At 42.4% G+C, this 13,782-nt stretch overlaps 1 protein-coding gene across 1 annotated transcript in view; it reads left to right on the top strand.

The window, feature by feature from the left end:
* pif1 (PIF1 5'-to-3' DNA helicase homolog (S. cerevisiae)) overlaps positions 1-13,782 on the top strand; it is a 50,800-nt gene that overhangs the window by 17,398 nt on the left and 19,620 nt on the right. Inside the window, exons 7-9 of the mRNA XM_020940933.2 lie at positions 3,682-3,796; positions 9,720-9,826; positions 12,812-12,951. Of these exons, the coding sequence (XP_020796592.1) occupies positions 3,682-3,796; positions 9,720-9,826; positions 12,812-12,951 (362 nt within the window). The remainder of the gene's footprint in view (positions 1-3,681; positions 3,797-9,719; positions 9,827-12,811; positions 12,952-13,782) is intronic.

Below are 13,782 nucleotides of genomic sequence, written 5' to 3'. Positions count from 1 at the left end.
TATCTTATACAAGCTCATATACTTATGGCTCTAGCTCTCTCGTTAGCTCTCTCGCGTGGCCGCGGTCTGCGCATGTAAACACTGCCGAACAACTGAAGAAAGTGATGGATCCGTGCGCGGCTGTCACCTGGCGGCCGCGCGCAGTGGTACGTACAGAGAGAAAATAGTGCCAAGCGATTATGAGGTCTGACTTTTTTGGCAACGATGGTTTTGTGATGCAAATGTATCACTCTTTTGAACACATATTGCTTTGAGAAGAAAAACGCTTTAGTATACAGTCCCCAGACAACTTGCCGAACTACTTTCCTCAGCACCAAAACCAGCGAGTATCTGGGCTCACCGGGCGCTTTCAGGGGGTAAGTCGGTGTGGATGCACAACACTGATGACGGGGATGACATACAGATTTATGTCAAAAAATCCGAACTATCCCTTTAAGGACACATTATGCAAAATCGACTTGCAGTGCTTTAAAGACTCGCCATGTAACTTTTCTGATAAGGGATTTGCCACTTGTCTGTCTCCATGGTGATGCTATTGCTTTGCCTAGAAAGCCACAATATAGCCTTAAAATGAATCATCTTTACGGGGGCAAAATGTGCCAAATTACAAGTCAGTTCTGTGGAGAGGCGTCCCCACATTTTTTTAACAATAAACACTTTTAATGTAAGACCTACTGGAGGTGCATTTAATGGAACATTGTTGAAAATTCATGACAAGGCAATAACATCTCCAGGACATGTATAGCAAACCTAGCAAACTACAAAAGTTACACAGTGAATCTTTATTTAAAAAAAAAAAAAAGTGGAAGAGGAACTGGAAGAGGAACTTGTCCATGATCAGTTTGGCTGTAGTCCTTGATCCCCAGTCTTCTCTCAGTGATGTTCTGAATTGGTGCCATTTACCACAATCTCTAAAGTCTGTCTTGTTTATGTACGTTAAGATGCACTCTGTAACTTATTGTCCCTGGAGATGTTTTTTTATGTGAATGTTTATTGCCAAAGAAACATTTCCATGGAGACCAGCAGAGGTGAGGGGAGGCGGTCAGTCCGGTTTGTGGAGATGAATTCTTTGAATAATTTCCCGAGTACGAGGCAGTGGGTAAACATGGGTGACAGGTGAAAAACTGAAGCCGCAAATGCAAAAAAACATCCAGGAATCAAAATACAACTTTGAGTACACGAACGATGAGGCAACACAATATTACCATGACGCAAAGGTGCTTTGAGTAACTTTTCTGACAGAGGGGCTGTCAAATGAGACCAAACCAAGTTACAGGTCAGATCTGTGGAAAGGCGACCACACTCAAACTCAGAATGCCTGTTTTTCTAGGTAATTTTGAGCTGTAATTGAATAAATGTAAAATAGAGCTGCTTAAGCCGTATTTACTTTAAAAGAGATGTTGATGTTGAGATGTTTTCTACTAAGTTATAACGTTATCCGATCAGCCCACAAACTCACACCATCCTCTCTGCCACACGACAATTCTCCATAAACAAAAGCGTGATACAAAAGTGGACACAGCAGCTTCACACACCTGATGTGATGTGCAGGAGTTTCATTAGTGGGATGCGTGCTGATTGTGTTGTGATGGTTTTCTGAAAGGGGTGCAAAGGGAGGGCTGCACTCAGAGCATTAAAAACAAATTAAATACGGAATGAAAAACCGTGATCAGCTGGAAGATTTTTTTTTTTGTGATTTTGTTTTTGTGCCAGATTTTTTGTGCAGTAAAACCTATCTATTTATTATGTGTGAGCCATTTTGTGTGTGTGTGTGTCTGTCTCTGTCTGTGTGTGTCTTTGTTTGTCTGTGTGTGTGTGTGTGTGTCTGTGTGTGTGTGTGTGTCTCTGTTTGTCTGTGTGTCTCTGTCTGAGTGTGTGTCTGTGTGAGAGGATGTCTGTGTCTCTGTCTGTGTGTGTGTGTGTGTGTCTCTGTCTGTGTGTGTGTGTGTGTCTCTGTATGTGTGTGTCTGTCTGTGTCTCTGTCTGTCTGTGTGTCTCTGTGTGTGTCTCTGTGTGTCTCTGTCTGTGTCTCTGTCTGTGTCTCTGTCTGTGTCTTTGTGTGTGTGTGTGTGTGATCAGACTGTCACATTTGAAGCAATCATTTCCTTTAGTGCAGCAGATGGCTGTTAATGGCTCCACAGAGTCATTGTGAGCCCCTCTATTTGCTCAAAGTGCCTGTGTCTGGGGGAGACTGACCCTGATGCACCATTCAAACACGTGTGCGCCGTGATCGCCATGAACCCTGGGCCGCGTCTCATTTCTCTGTCCTCGCTTCCCTCTCCTTAATTCCTTTCCTCGATCCTCTATTTTTCAGCTGTCAATCAAAAGTGCCATTTTAAGCAGTGTCCCAAGGAAAGAGTAAACCTGAGGGAGACTTCAGGAGCAGACATCAGATAAAAGAGTCAAACTTTATTGGTCTCAGTGAGGAGTTTAGATCCTCTCTCTCTCTCTTTGCTGTGTCTCCTCAGTGGGCTTTATTTCCTCACCTATTTCCTGCAAAATCAAGGAGAGGAATCAAAGAGAAGGAAGCGAGGAAAGAGAAATGAGACGCAGCCCATGTGTGCGTCGTGATCACCATAAACCCTGGAGGAGCTCTATTAACCGCACTTCCTCCCACAAAACATTTAGACTAATTATATGCAATTATAAACCCCCTTGTCAAAGCCTGAGCTCGTCACATGTCAGGAGCTAAACAGAGCCTGGTGTGGTTAGGACTTGGACGAATGAACGAACAAGTGCAATCAGAAACATCAACCTGGTCCCATGAGGCGTCAGTGGGGTCAGTTCAACAGCACAGAAGCAGTTTATGAGAAGAACAGGCCATATTACATGATCATTATATCCACAATACAATGTGTGTATGTGTACAGGCCTATGAGAATGTCTGTGTTTACTAGTGTGTAACCAAACTGTCATTTTTCGTTAGTTGTGTGACTGTAGATCAGTGTGTTGTGTATCACCAGAAAAACAAGAAATGGAAATTATTTTCGCTCCAATTAGAATTTTAACTGCTACACTGAAAGAGAAAAGAACTGTTATAATTAGTGATGATCTCAAACTATTAATATTTTACTACACAAATGCATAGAATTATAAATGGATAATATTTTTTCTGAGATTTTGAGACACTCCTGTTGATCAAGCTCCATCCTTCGTGGAGTCATGACCAAAAACACATATTTGACCTTGGTTACCTTGACATTCAAGTGACCTTGACTGGTTTCAACCTGTAACATCAAGTGTACCCCGGTTCTGTGTGTGCCAACCTGTGTGATGATTGGGTGACTATTTTAGGCCATGGATGGTTCAGAAATTGCTGAAATTGCCGATCCTTCATAATGGTGTGACCATTTAATTGACCCATGTGACCTCAAATGACCTTGGATCATCACCAAACTTTTTTTGCGGCATCGAGCATGAGGGCTTGACTCGCATACCACATTTGGTGACAATCGGTCCATAAATGGTGGAATTATCGCGGGTGGACCCAGACACACACAGACACACAGATGGTGAATACAAAACCTGGTCAAACCTTCAGGGACCAGGTAATAATGCACCAAATTGAAAGAGCTTATTCAAAAATACAATTCAACCATGCATTTAAAGTGTTGTATCTTATCTTTTTGTGGATAATGTTGTATTTCATGGTTTCATTTGTCATTTCGTTTTCCTGTGCAGGTCCGTGCGCAGGTCCACGGAGCCGTTCGGAGGGATCCAGCTCATCATGTGTGGGGACTTCCTGCAGCTGCCTCCAGTGTCTAAAGGGAAGGACAAGGCCAAGTTCTGCTTCCAGGTCTGAGCACATTTATGGAGGAACACAGGGACGGGAATATTCTTTTTATGATGTGGAATGTTACTAGCCTGATTCTTCAGCCCGTTTTACTTCGTTTCACTTCGTAGAAACCGTCTGACCTCACAGCGTTAGAATTCATTTGCTTGATGGTAGGCGGGTACTTTTTTTACTTTAACCAGTTGCTGCTATTCGGTAGTCACGTATGTATTGTTCCGGCTTTAAATCCTTGATCTAGGGAATCGTTGCCAACACAGAATGTCTGGCTCTTCTCTGATTGGCTGGTGCTCGAACTCGCACTTCCGGAGTTTTTGTGAACTGTCTATTGCAGGGGTGCTCAATACATTGATCGTGATCTACCAGTCGATCGCCAAGGTCGTGTGGGTAGATCGCCGTGTCTCGTCTCGGACTCGATCACGTTTGGACTCGGTCTTGTCTCTCTCTCAAGGTTTGACACTCAACAAGTGTGATCATATTTCATTCCGGCCGCTGCTGTTGGTAATAAACTTGTAGCGGGTGCAGGAGCGTGTGGGGCGTCTCAGTGCAGCCTGTGCGCTCATTTGAAACCCGCGGAGACTCTACGGCACATCACAAACACACACGCTCCCTATGCACGGCTCGTCTGCAACAGCGTGTGCCCTCGTGTACCAGCGTGCATCACAGGGCAGGTTCAACTTCCTAAACATCCTACCTGTCCATCTGCCTCACGTCAGCACGCCGCCCCTCGCCTTTTCACGCTCTCGCTCCTTCCTGCGTACAGCCAACACAAGCCCCTCCCACAGTGCGGCTGATTAGAAGAGCAAAGACCAAACGTGAAGCAAAAACCAGTCTAAATTTGTGTTCCAGTGTTGGCACAAAGCAGGTCTACAGCATAGAGCAGATCTACAGAACAGACCTACTGCCACATTTGGCTGAAGTTTGTCTAACAAAAGTGACAAATGCATCTGTGTTTGTCACGATGTGTGTTTGGTTTGGTAAATGTGCAGAGGCTGGTAAATATCACTGCAAAACCAGAAAAGAATGAAACTCCAGTTTGGAACTTTAAAAAACAGGTTTAAAAATCTTCCTTCACTTTTTTCACAGTTTTGTGTAAAGTGCCAGAGGAAGTTCTCTTAAAGAAGAGGTTCTCAAACTGTGGGGGAGGGTCCAAAAAAAAGGGGCACAGAGTGTTTCAGTGCAGTTTGCTTGGCTTTGTATTAGGTAGATCATTTTGACTTGGTCATTTTGTAAGTAGCTCACATGCTGAAAAAGTGTGAACACCCCTGATCTAGTGTATTCTGATTCCTAACCCTGGAGAGAAATGAAATTGAGCAGAGGCACTAGGTGGCACCAGCCTGACTAGAATGTTACACAATATGGCATTAAATGTGCACTACCAGTCAAAAGTTTGGACACACCTATGTTTCTTAATCTTCATGACTATTTACACTGTAGATCCTCACTAAAAGCATCAAAACTATGAATGAACACACATGTAGTGCAGTAAGCAAAACATAAACTCAAAGTAACGTTTTAGAAGTAATGTTTTAGATTTTTAACTATAACCCTCATTTTGTTTTGGACAATGCTTTTCACTTTTTGCATTTTTTGACCCTGAATGGCACGGCTGTGAAGTGAATGTATTAAAAAGTGTTGAGTTTTACTTTAGTTTGTTTTTTTCTTTTACAACATAACTTTATTTATCTTATCTAAAATCCAGAAAGTCAGACAGGAAAAAAAAAGATGAGGTGTGTCCGAACTATTGACTGGTTGTGCGTACGGCTTGAACACTTAATTAGAGGTGTCTTATTATAGAAAAAAGGTCAGATCTGTGGAGACGCTGACGGAATAGATTTTACACTTAACTTGGAGGACTGTGCTAGAGGAGGTGCTGGCCGCTTGTCTCCATGGCGATACTGTGCCCTCCAGACAAAGCAATAACTTAACTTTCCTTAGAGACTTGCAGGACCTTTTTTTTTAGCGTTTTTGCCAAAGTATAATATTGATATCATCAGTTTTATGAAGGCGTATATTTAGTCAAAGTGTGCGTTGGTGAAGTTTGACTCTTTGAGGAGATTGTTGCTTACGGTGCAAATTTGTGATGAAGGGCAGACTCGACTTGTGTACTAATGAGCAGAAGGATTTGAATCGAAAGTACTCGCTGTTAAGTGTTAGTATTGAAATCGAGTTTGAAAAGGATGGTACCAAGAATAGACTCGATACTTAATCTGATACCATGGTTATAATAAAATAACCGATAGTCGAACCTCGGATTCAGGAGGAGCAGTGTGGTTTTCGTCCTGGCCGTGGAACACTGGACCAGCTCTACACTCTCCATAGGGTGCTCGAGGGTTCATGGGAGTTTGCCCAACCAGTCCACATGTGTTTTGTGGATCTGGAGAAGGCATTCGACCGTGTCCCTCGTGGTGTCCTGTGGGGGGTGCTCTGGGAGTATGGGGTCCGGGGCCCTTTGCTAAGGGCTGTCCGGTCCCTGTATGACCGGAGCAGGAGCTGTGTTCGCATTGCCGGCAGTAAGTCAGACCTGTTCCCGGTGCATGTTGGACTCCGCCAGGGCTGCCCTTTGTCACCGGTTCTGTTCATTGTATTTATGGACAGAATTTCTAGGCGCAGTCAGGGGCCGGAGGGGGTCCGGTTTGGGGACCACAGGATTTCATCTCTGCTGTTTGCGGACGATGTTGTCCTGTTGGCTTCATCGAACCAGGACCTGCAATGTGCACTGGGGCGGTTTGCAGCCGAGTGTGAAGCGGCTGGGATGAAGATCAGCTCTTCCAAGTCCGAGGCCATGGTTCTCGACCGGAAAAAGGTGGCTTGCCCTCTCCGGGTGGGTGGGGAGTCTTTGCCTCAAGTGGAGGAGTTCAAGTATCTCGGGGTCTTGTTCACGAGTGAGGGAAGGACGGAACGTGAGATTGACAGGTGGATCGGTGCAGCTTCGGCAGTGATGCGGTCGCTGTATCGGACCGTTGTGGTGAAGAGGGAGCTGAGTCGAAAGGCGAAGCTCTCGATTTACCGGTCAGTCTTCGTTCCTACTCTCACCTATGGTCATGAGCTCTGGGTAGTGACCGAAAGGACGAGATCGCGGATACAAGCGCTCGAAATGAGTTTCCTCCGCAGGGTGGCTGGGCGCTCCCTTAGAGATAGGGTGAGGAGCTCAGTCACACGGGAGGAGCTCGGAGTAGAGCCGCTGCTCCTCCACGTCGAGAGGAGCCAGTTGAGGTGGCTCGGGCAATCTGTTCCGGATGCCTCCTGGGCGCCTCCCTCGGGAGGTGTTCCGGGCATGTCCCGCCGGGAGGAGGCCCCGGGGAAGACCCAGGACACGCTGGAGGGACTATGTCTCTCGGCTGGCCTGGGAACACCTCGGGGTCCCCCCGGAGGAGCTGGAGGACGTGTCTGGGGTGAAGGAAGTCTGGGAGTCCCTGCTTAGGCTGCTCCCCCCGCGACCCGGCCCCGGATAAGCGGACGAAAATGGATGGATGGATGGGTTATAATAAAAATCGCAATAGGATGTAATTTTTAACATTAAATCATAGTACTTTGTGGTCTTATGTGTGTGTAATCCCTCGGTCGGTTCCATAGTGCTCCATGGTACATACTAGTCTATGTGCTCTTAAACCCTCCTATTAGTATAGAGCAGTATCAGTTATGTGATCACGATGATGCGCGAATTTCAGGTGGAGGGCAGGAAGTGAAGACAAACACGACAAACAAACACGGCTCTGGAGAACACAGATATGGAGAAGAGTTCTTATTGTCAGGATTTAGAGCCAGTAGCAAGGCAAAAGTACGAGCAGTTAGTCGACAAATATATTGGACGTGACCCTGATCTTATTGAAAATGAGAGAATTTTCAACTGAAGTAAAAGATTTGCCGACAATCGAGGCAGAGGAGATCAAGAACTATTTAGCTCTTCAGACATCGTTCTACACCAGACAACAGATGAAGGCAAAGTACAAAAGTTTGGAGGCATAGAACTTTTTTTGTCAGTGGATGGATCCTCAACCTCGGTGCAAAACGTCTAAATGATGATTATGGTTTGGTCTTGGCCGGGGTGAGTGTTTCTCTTATTTTATGTGTATAGACTGTTATGGGAAAAACTGCAGTGTATCAGCAGTGACCTCTATCTGAACTATTTAATGTCAACAAACGTCGTTAGTCGTTAATGATTCGTTTATGTTTAAGTAAACCACAAAAAACAATCTATCTTTGTAACAAACCTTTGTTGAAGTGTTCACTGCAGACACGAGCATTAGCGAATTCTGCTCCTCCCGACCGCAAACAGGTTTGTAATCCACTTTTTACGGCGTTTTTCTGTCGGCTTTTCCCATTTCTGACCTTTGTGGACGACTATATTCGGTACTCTAAAAAAAAAATCGCTTTTCCTTCTCGGTTAGAACGATTGGCACAGCTGTAAACTACACAACACATCGGCATTTTCCTCCAGTCAGTTCACTTCCTGCCCTCCGTCTGATTTTGCGTGCTGACAAACGTCGCCCTGTGACGTCACGTGAAACCCAGATATTTCGAAAGATTGATCTCGGATTGTTTAATGTAATGATACGGTATCGATATCGTGGGCTGCTGTATCGATATATCACCAAGTATTTTTTTGGTGTATTTTACTAAATTATTTTGTTACAGCTACAGTTTTCTTGCTTGTTTAGAGGAAGGAAACTTGTTTATGTTACACATTTGACATTTTCTCTGTTTTGATGATTAAAATTGGCTTTTTTCATAAGAACTTTGTACAAGAAGTGGTTTAATAAAGAAGTTTAGTATCACAGCCATGATTTAGTCTTATTTTTTATTGGACTTTATCGAATAATTTTGAAATGTATCAAATCGAATCGAAAGTGCACTGTATTGGCAGCTTCTTTTTTATAACTTCATTTTTATTGGTTTTAAGTAACATTTCAAAACGTACAAAAACAATGTAACAACAGTCTGGAGTTACAGGTTCTTATTTAAACATGCATTTGGTATTGACATTTTTATGCACTATGTTGTTTTACTGGTGTCATTGATGAACACTTTCCATTTTTCCCATTGCTCATCGTATTTGTACCTTTCAGTTTAAGATTATATGTTATTCTTTCCATCGCTGAAATATTCTCCACAATCCTGATCCAGTCTCGTTTTGCAGGTGGTTGTAACCAATTCTTTGTAATTCACTTTTTAGATGCAGTTAAAACAGTTTTTGTCAAATACATGTCCTTTTTCCTTACTACATCAGATATATTTCCCAGATACATCACCAGACATGTGTTTGGAATTCCATATCCCAGAATACTCGTTAAGGTTGTGTTTAATTGTCCCCAATATACCCTAATTTTCAGGCAACTCCAAAACACATGTGTGATCAGCGTCCATTTCTCCACACAACCTCCAGCACTCCTGTGGGGTGGAGGTCTGTCTACTTTTGATTTTAGGTGCAATGAAAAAACATGTCAAATTCTTCCAGCAATATTCCCTATTGGCAACTTCTTAACGATACCCAGACCTATTTTTAAAAGTCACTTGTTTCTATGGAGGTGTCATTGCTCCACCTGGAACTTTCCACAGTATGACATTAAACAGCTCTATTACATTTACTCAATTACAGGTGGTTTTATAACTCAAAAATACCAAGAAAAACAGACATTTTGAATGTGAGCAAGGTCATCTCTCCACAGATCTGACATGTAATTTGGTCTGGTTTGGTCTCCGTGAACATAGAAAGGTTTAAAGTCATACTGTGACACATTCCAGACAAAACAATAACATCTCCAGAAAATAATTTGATGGATCCTCCACCAGAAAAGTTGGAGAATGTACCTTTAAGTTATTCAGGAGAGGTTAATTTCTGCTCAAATATGTATCTAGTTTCGATATTAGTTTTAGTATTTAATTTTCAATAACTGTTGTTAATCCTTGTCTTTCCCACGATCCTCAGTCTCGGAGTTGGCGTAAGGTGATCCAGGTGAACATGGAGCTGACGGAGGTGCGGCGCCAAACGGACCAGAGCTTCATCTCGCTGCTGCAGGCCGTGAGGGTGGGCAGGTAAACCAACCAAACGCTCCTGCTCTGGATGTATACGTTTTATTTAAATTTGCACTGCGTGACCTTTCAAGTGGAGGGTCTGTCACCTGCTTGTCACCATGGAGATGTTTTTGCTTTGTCTAGAATGTTCCACAGTATGGATTAAACCTGTCTGTCACGAGAGAGTCGAGCAGGTTACATCACTACGCTACTTTCACATGTCCCTATTCATTCACAGAAGGAATTATCGTGTTTTTGAGCAATAGAAACACCGGTCATGAATAAATGTTAGATGGGTACATTTAATATCACACAATGGAACATTTCAGGCAAAGCAATAACATCTCCATGGAGACAAATAGGTAGAAGACCCTCCACCAGAAAAATTGCACAGTGCACCTTTAAAGGCCGTACACTCTTGTCAGCTTTTTGCCATGTTAGAATGTTTCTCCATCAAAAACATACATGGAGGTGTTTTGTTTCATTCACACATGTTTGAATAAGCCTTTATTATTAGTTCTATCCTGTTCTGTTCCACCTTGTGATGTCATGTAGTGGCAGTGTTGGGAAGGTTACTTTTAAAATGTATTCCCCTACAGATTACAGATTACATACCCCAAAATGTAGTTTGTAATGTAATCCAATCAATTACTTATAGTGAGTAATGTAATCTGAATACTTTGGATTACTTGATTTGCTGTAAAGTAGCAAAGACGAGGAAATCTTCACATCAAATGTTTTATCTGCTAAAAGAAAATAAAAAGCCCAGATTTTACTGAACCAAATTAAAAATATTATTGGTAGAAAAGGAGGAAACACGGTCTGCACGGCATGGTTTATTTTATTTATTTATTTATTTATTTATTTAATAGGGACAGTGCATATTAATGAACATCTACAACATTGCAGTGTAAATATGCCAGATTATAGCAAGACTGCGAATTTCCATCTGTAGTCCCTAGGCAGGAAACACCACAAATTTAAACAAAGCAAAAACAAGTAACAAATCTATACTAAAAGTGTCCACAAGTCTGTTAAATCCTGGTTTAGTCCTGGTTTAGACCTGCTTTTAGCCCTAGTTTAGACCTGGTTTTAGTCCTGGTTTTAGTCCTGGTTTTAATCCTGGTTTGAGTCCTGGTTTGAGTCCTGATTTAAACCTGGTTTAGTCCTGGTTTAGATCTAGTTTAGTCCTGGTTTTAGTCCTGGTTTAGTCCTGGCTTTAGATCTGGTTTAGATCTAGTTTAGACCTGGGTTTAGTCCTGGTTTTAGATCTGGTTTAGATCTAGTTTAGACCTGGTTTAGTCCTGGTTTAGATCTAGTTTAGTCCTGGTTTTAGTCCTGGTTTAGTCCTGGTTTTAGTCCTGGTTTTAGATCTGGTTTAGATCTAGTTTAGATCTAGTTTAGTCCTGGTTTTAGTCCTGGTTTAGTCCTGGTTTTAGATCTGGTTTAGATCTAGTTTAGACCTGGGTTTAGTCCTGGTTTAGATCTAGTTTAGACCTGGTTTTAGTCCTGGTTTAGATCTGGTTTAGATCTAGTTTAGACCTGGTTTTAGTCTTGGTTTAGTCCTGGTTTAGACCTGGTTTAGATCTAGTTTAGACCTGGTTTTAGTCCTGGTTTAGACCTGGTTTAGATTTAGTTTAGACCTGGTTTTGATTTAGTTTAGACCTGGTTTTAGTCCTGATTTAGTCCTGGTTTAGTGTCCGGCAATGAGTGGAATTACTGAGGAAAAAAAAAAAAAAGGGATACAGCCCAAAATGTGAAAACGGGAAAATACCACCATGTAATCCATTTATTTCAACAAAGTAACTGTAATCCAATTACCACTCACTGAAACAGTAACTGTAACTAAATACAGTTACTCATAATTTGTACTCTGATTACGTAACTCTGGTACATGTAATCTGTTACTCCCCAACACTGTAGTGGTAGCTTTCAAGTTTCAACACTCAGAGTTGTGATTTGTGTCATTTATTTGCTGTCAGGCTCAGCAGCACTTTCATAATAATACAACGCCCACAGAAACCTCTGGCATAAGGTGAATAAAAGAATCTGTGTATCATTTTTTAACCGCCTTAGCTGAATAATCACTCTCACAGATGAGTGCCTTTTCTATATATTTATTTTCTATGCACATAGATCACCGCAAGAGCTAAAAACATATACAGTGGTTAAATTTACATCCGTGATAATAATAAATCATTTTTAAAATCCTATCCGGAAGAAGCCCGGAAGTGACGCCAGCCCTACACCTGCAACCCCCCCTTCAAGATGACCCAGATCTTTACCATTTGTTCATTTGTTTCAATTTAAAATAAAAAATAAGAGATCCACAAAACAAAACAAAAAGATAAGTATTTGTTTTTTCTGTTTTTAATTTAGTGTTTTAGACCTTTCCCGTTTATGTGACTTGAACTGACTTAAACTAAACCAGGTCCAACCAGGCCAGTACAGAGGCCGGGGCCTGAGGCCGGGGCCTGAGGCCGGGGCCTGAGGGCCTGAGGCCGGGGCCTGAGGCCGGGGCCTGAGGCCGGGGACTGAGGCCGGGGACTGAGGCCGGGGACTGAGGCCGGGGACTGAGGCCGGGGACTGAGGCCGGGGACTGAGGCCGGTTTAGTCCTGGTTCAGTCCGGCATCACAGTTTAAGTCACGGAAAGAGGAAACGGTCGTTATCTGTTTTTTCCATTATTCATTTAAACATAAAATTGAAAACTGAAAAACGAATCATTATCCATTTTGTCATTTTGGTTTTGGAGACAAATAATGAAGAAAACTGTAATTTTTTCATATTTTAGATTTTATTTTGAAGAACGAATGAACGAATGATACACAGATTGAAAAGGATGCTGAAAGTGATTGAAAGTTTGTTTTCCCAAAGTTGTGCAGCCCTATTCCAACTGCCAAATCCAATATTGTTTGTGTTGGAGCGGTGTGAATATGGGTCCCAACACACACCATCCACAGCCTCGTTAGATCCTTCAGACCTCTTCCTGTCCCTCTCACCTTCAGAGTAACAGAGGAAGTGACCTCCAGGCTCCTGCACAGCTCCTACCACAACATCGAGCGGGACGGGATCCTGGCCACACGTCTCTGCACCCACAAAGACGACGTGGAGCTCACCAACCAGAGCAAGCTCCAACAACTGCCAGGTACCACTGGGACTGGGACTGGGACTGGGACTGGAACTGGACCTTAGAGCATGAAAAAAAAAAACTGCGCGCAAATTATAGATGATCCATGCATGAGAGAGTGAAATATGAGAGTGTGACTTTGTGGATATTTTTATTTGATTCTCTTGATACATTCACTGTATTTATTCCTTTTTCATCCATCACTCCCACTGCTTTTTAGTGAAGTTTTAAAAGCCCTTCTGGGGACTGGTGAATGAGCCTTGGCTATAAACACTGTGATACCTGCATTAGATTACTAATTCTAATTCTGTAGCTGTCCCTATTCAAATAAATAAGTCAACAAATAAATACAATAAAAACATGTATTATATTGAAAATAAATAAATAAGCACTTATACAAATACATAAATAAAAAATAAATACCATTACAAAAGACACTAATTTGTAGCATGTGTCTTATAACATTCAGAACAAAATGTATAACGTTTAACTGAAATAAGTAATAATTCAATTGATTCTGTAAAAATCCACACTTGTTTCTCAGTCCTTTTATGTAGATTTTTCTCCTTTTTTAATGTGTGAGTGGTCGTGTTTTTGACATGAATGGAGCATACCTCTCTCTGATTGGTCAATCCACCTGTCAATCACGCCCTCTGAAATCAGGGAGACAGGATACAGCTCCAGATGCACTCGTTTTTTTTGTACAGTTTTTTCAAAGTTCGTGATTCTGGCTGGTCCTGTGAGGAGGCTGGGGCTGTGTGGGGGGAGGGTGGGAAGGCCTGTCGTGGTAATTACTATATTGACTTATCATTTAATACAGACATGTGAAACTCAGGCCCGGGGGCTAAA

Source organism: Boleophthalmus pectinirostris, unplaced genomic scaffold (genome assembly GCF_026225935.1).
Source record: "Boleophthalmus pectinirostris isolate CB_2022bp ecotype Guang Dong unplaced genomic scaffold, ASM2622593v1 HiC_scaffold_16, whole genome shotgun sequence".
In the NCBI taxonomy this organism is placed as follows: Eukaryota; Metazoa; Chordata; class Actinopteri; order Gobiiformes; family Gobiidae; genus Boleophthalmus; species Boleophthalmus pectinirostris.
The sequence above is the reverse complement of the archived record's forward strand: the minus strand, read 5'-3'. Positions and strand labels throughout refer to the sequence as shown.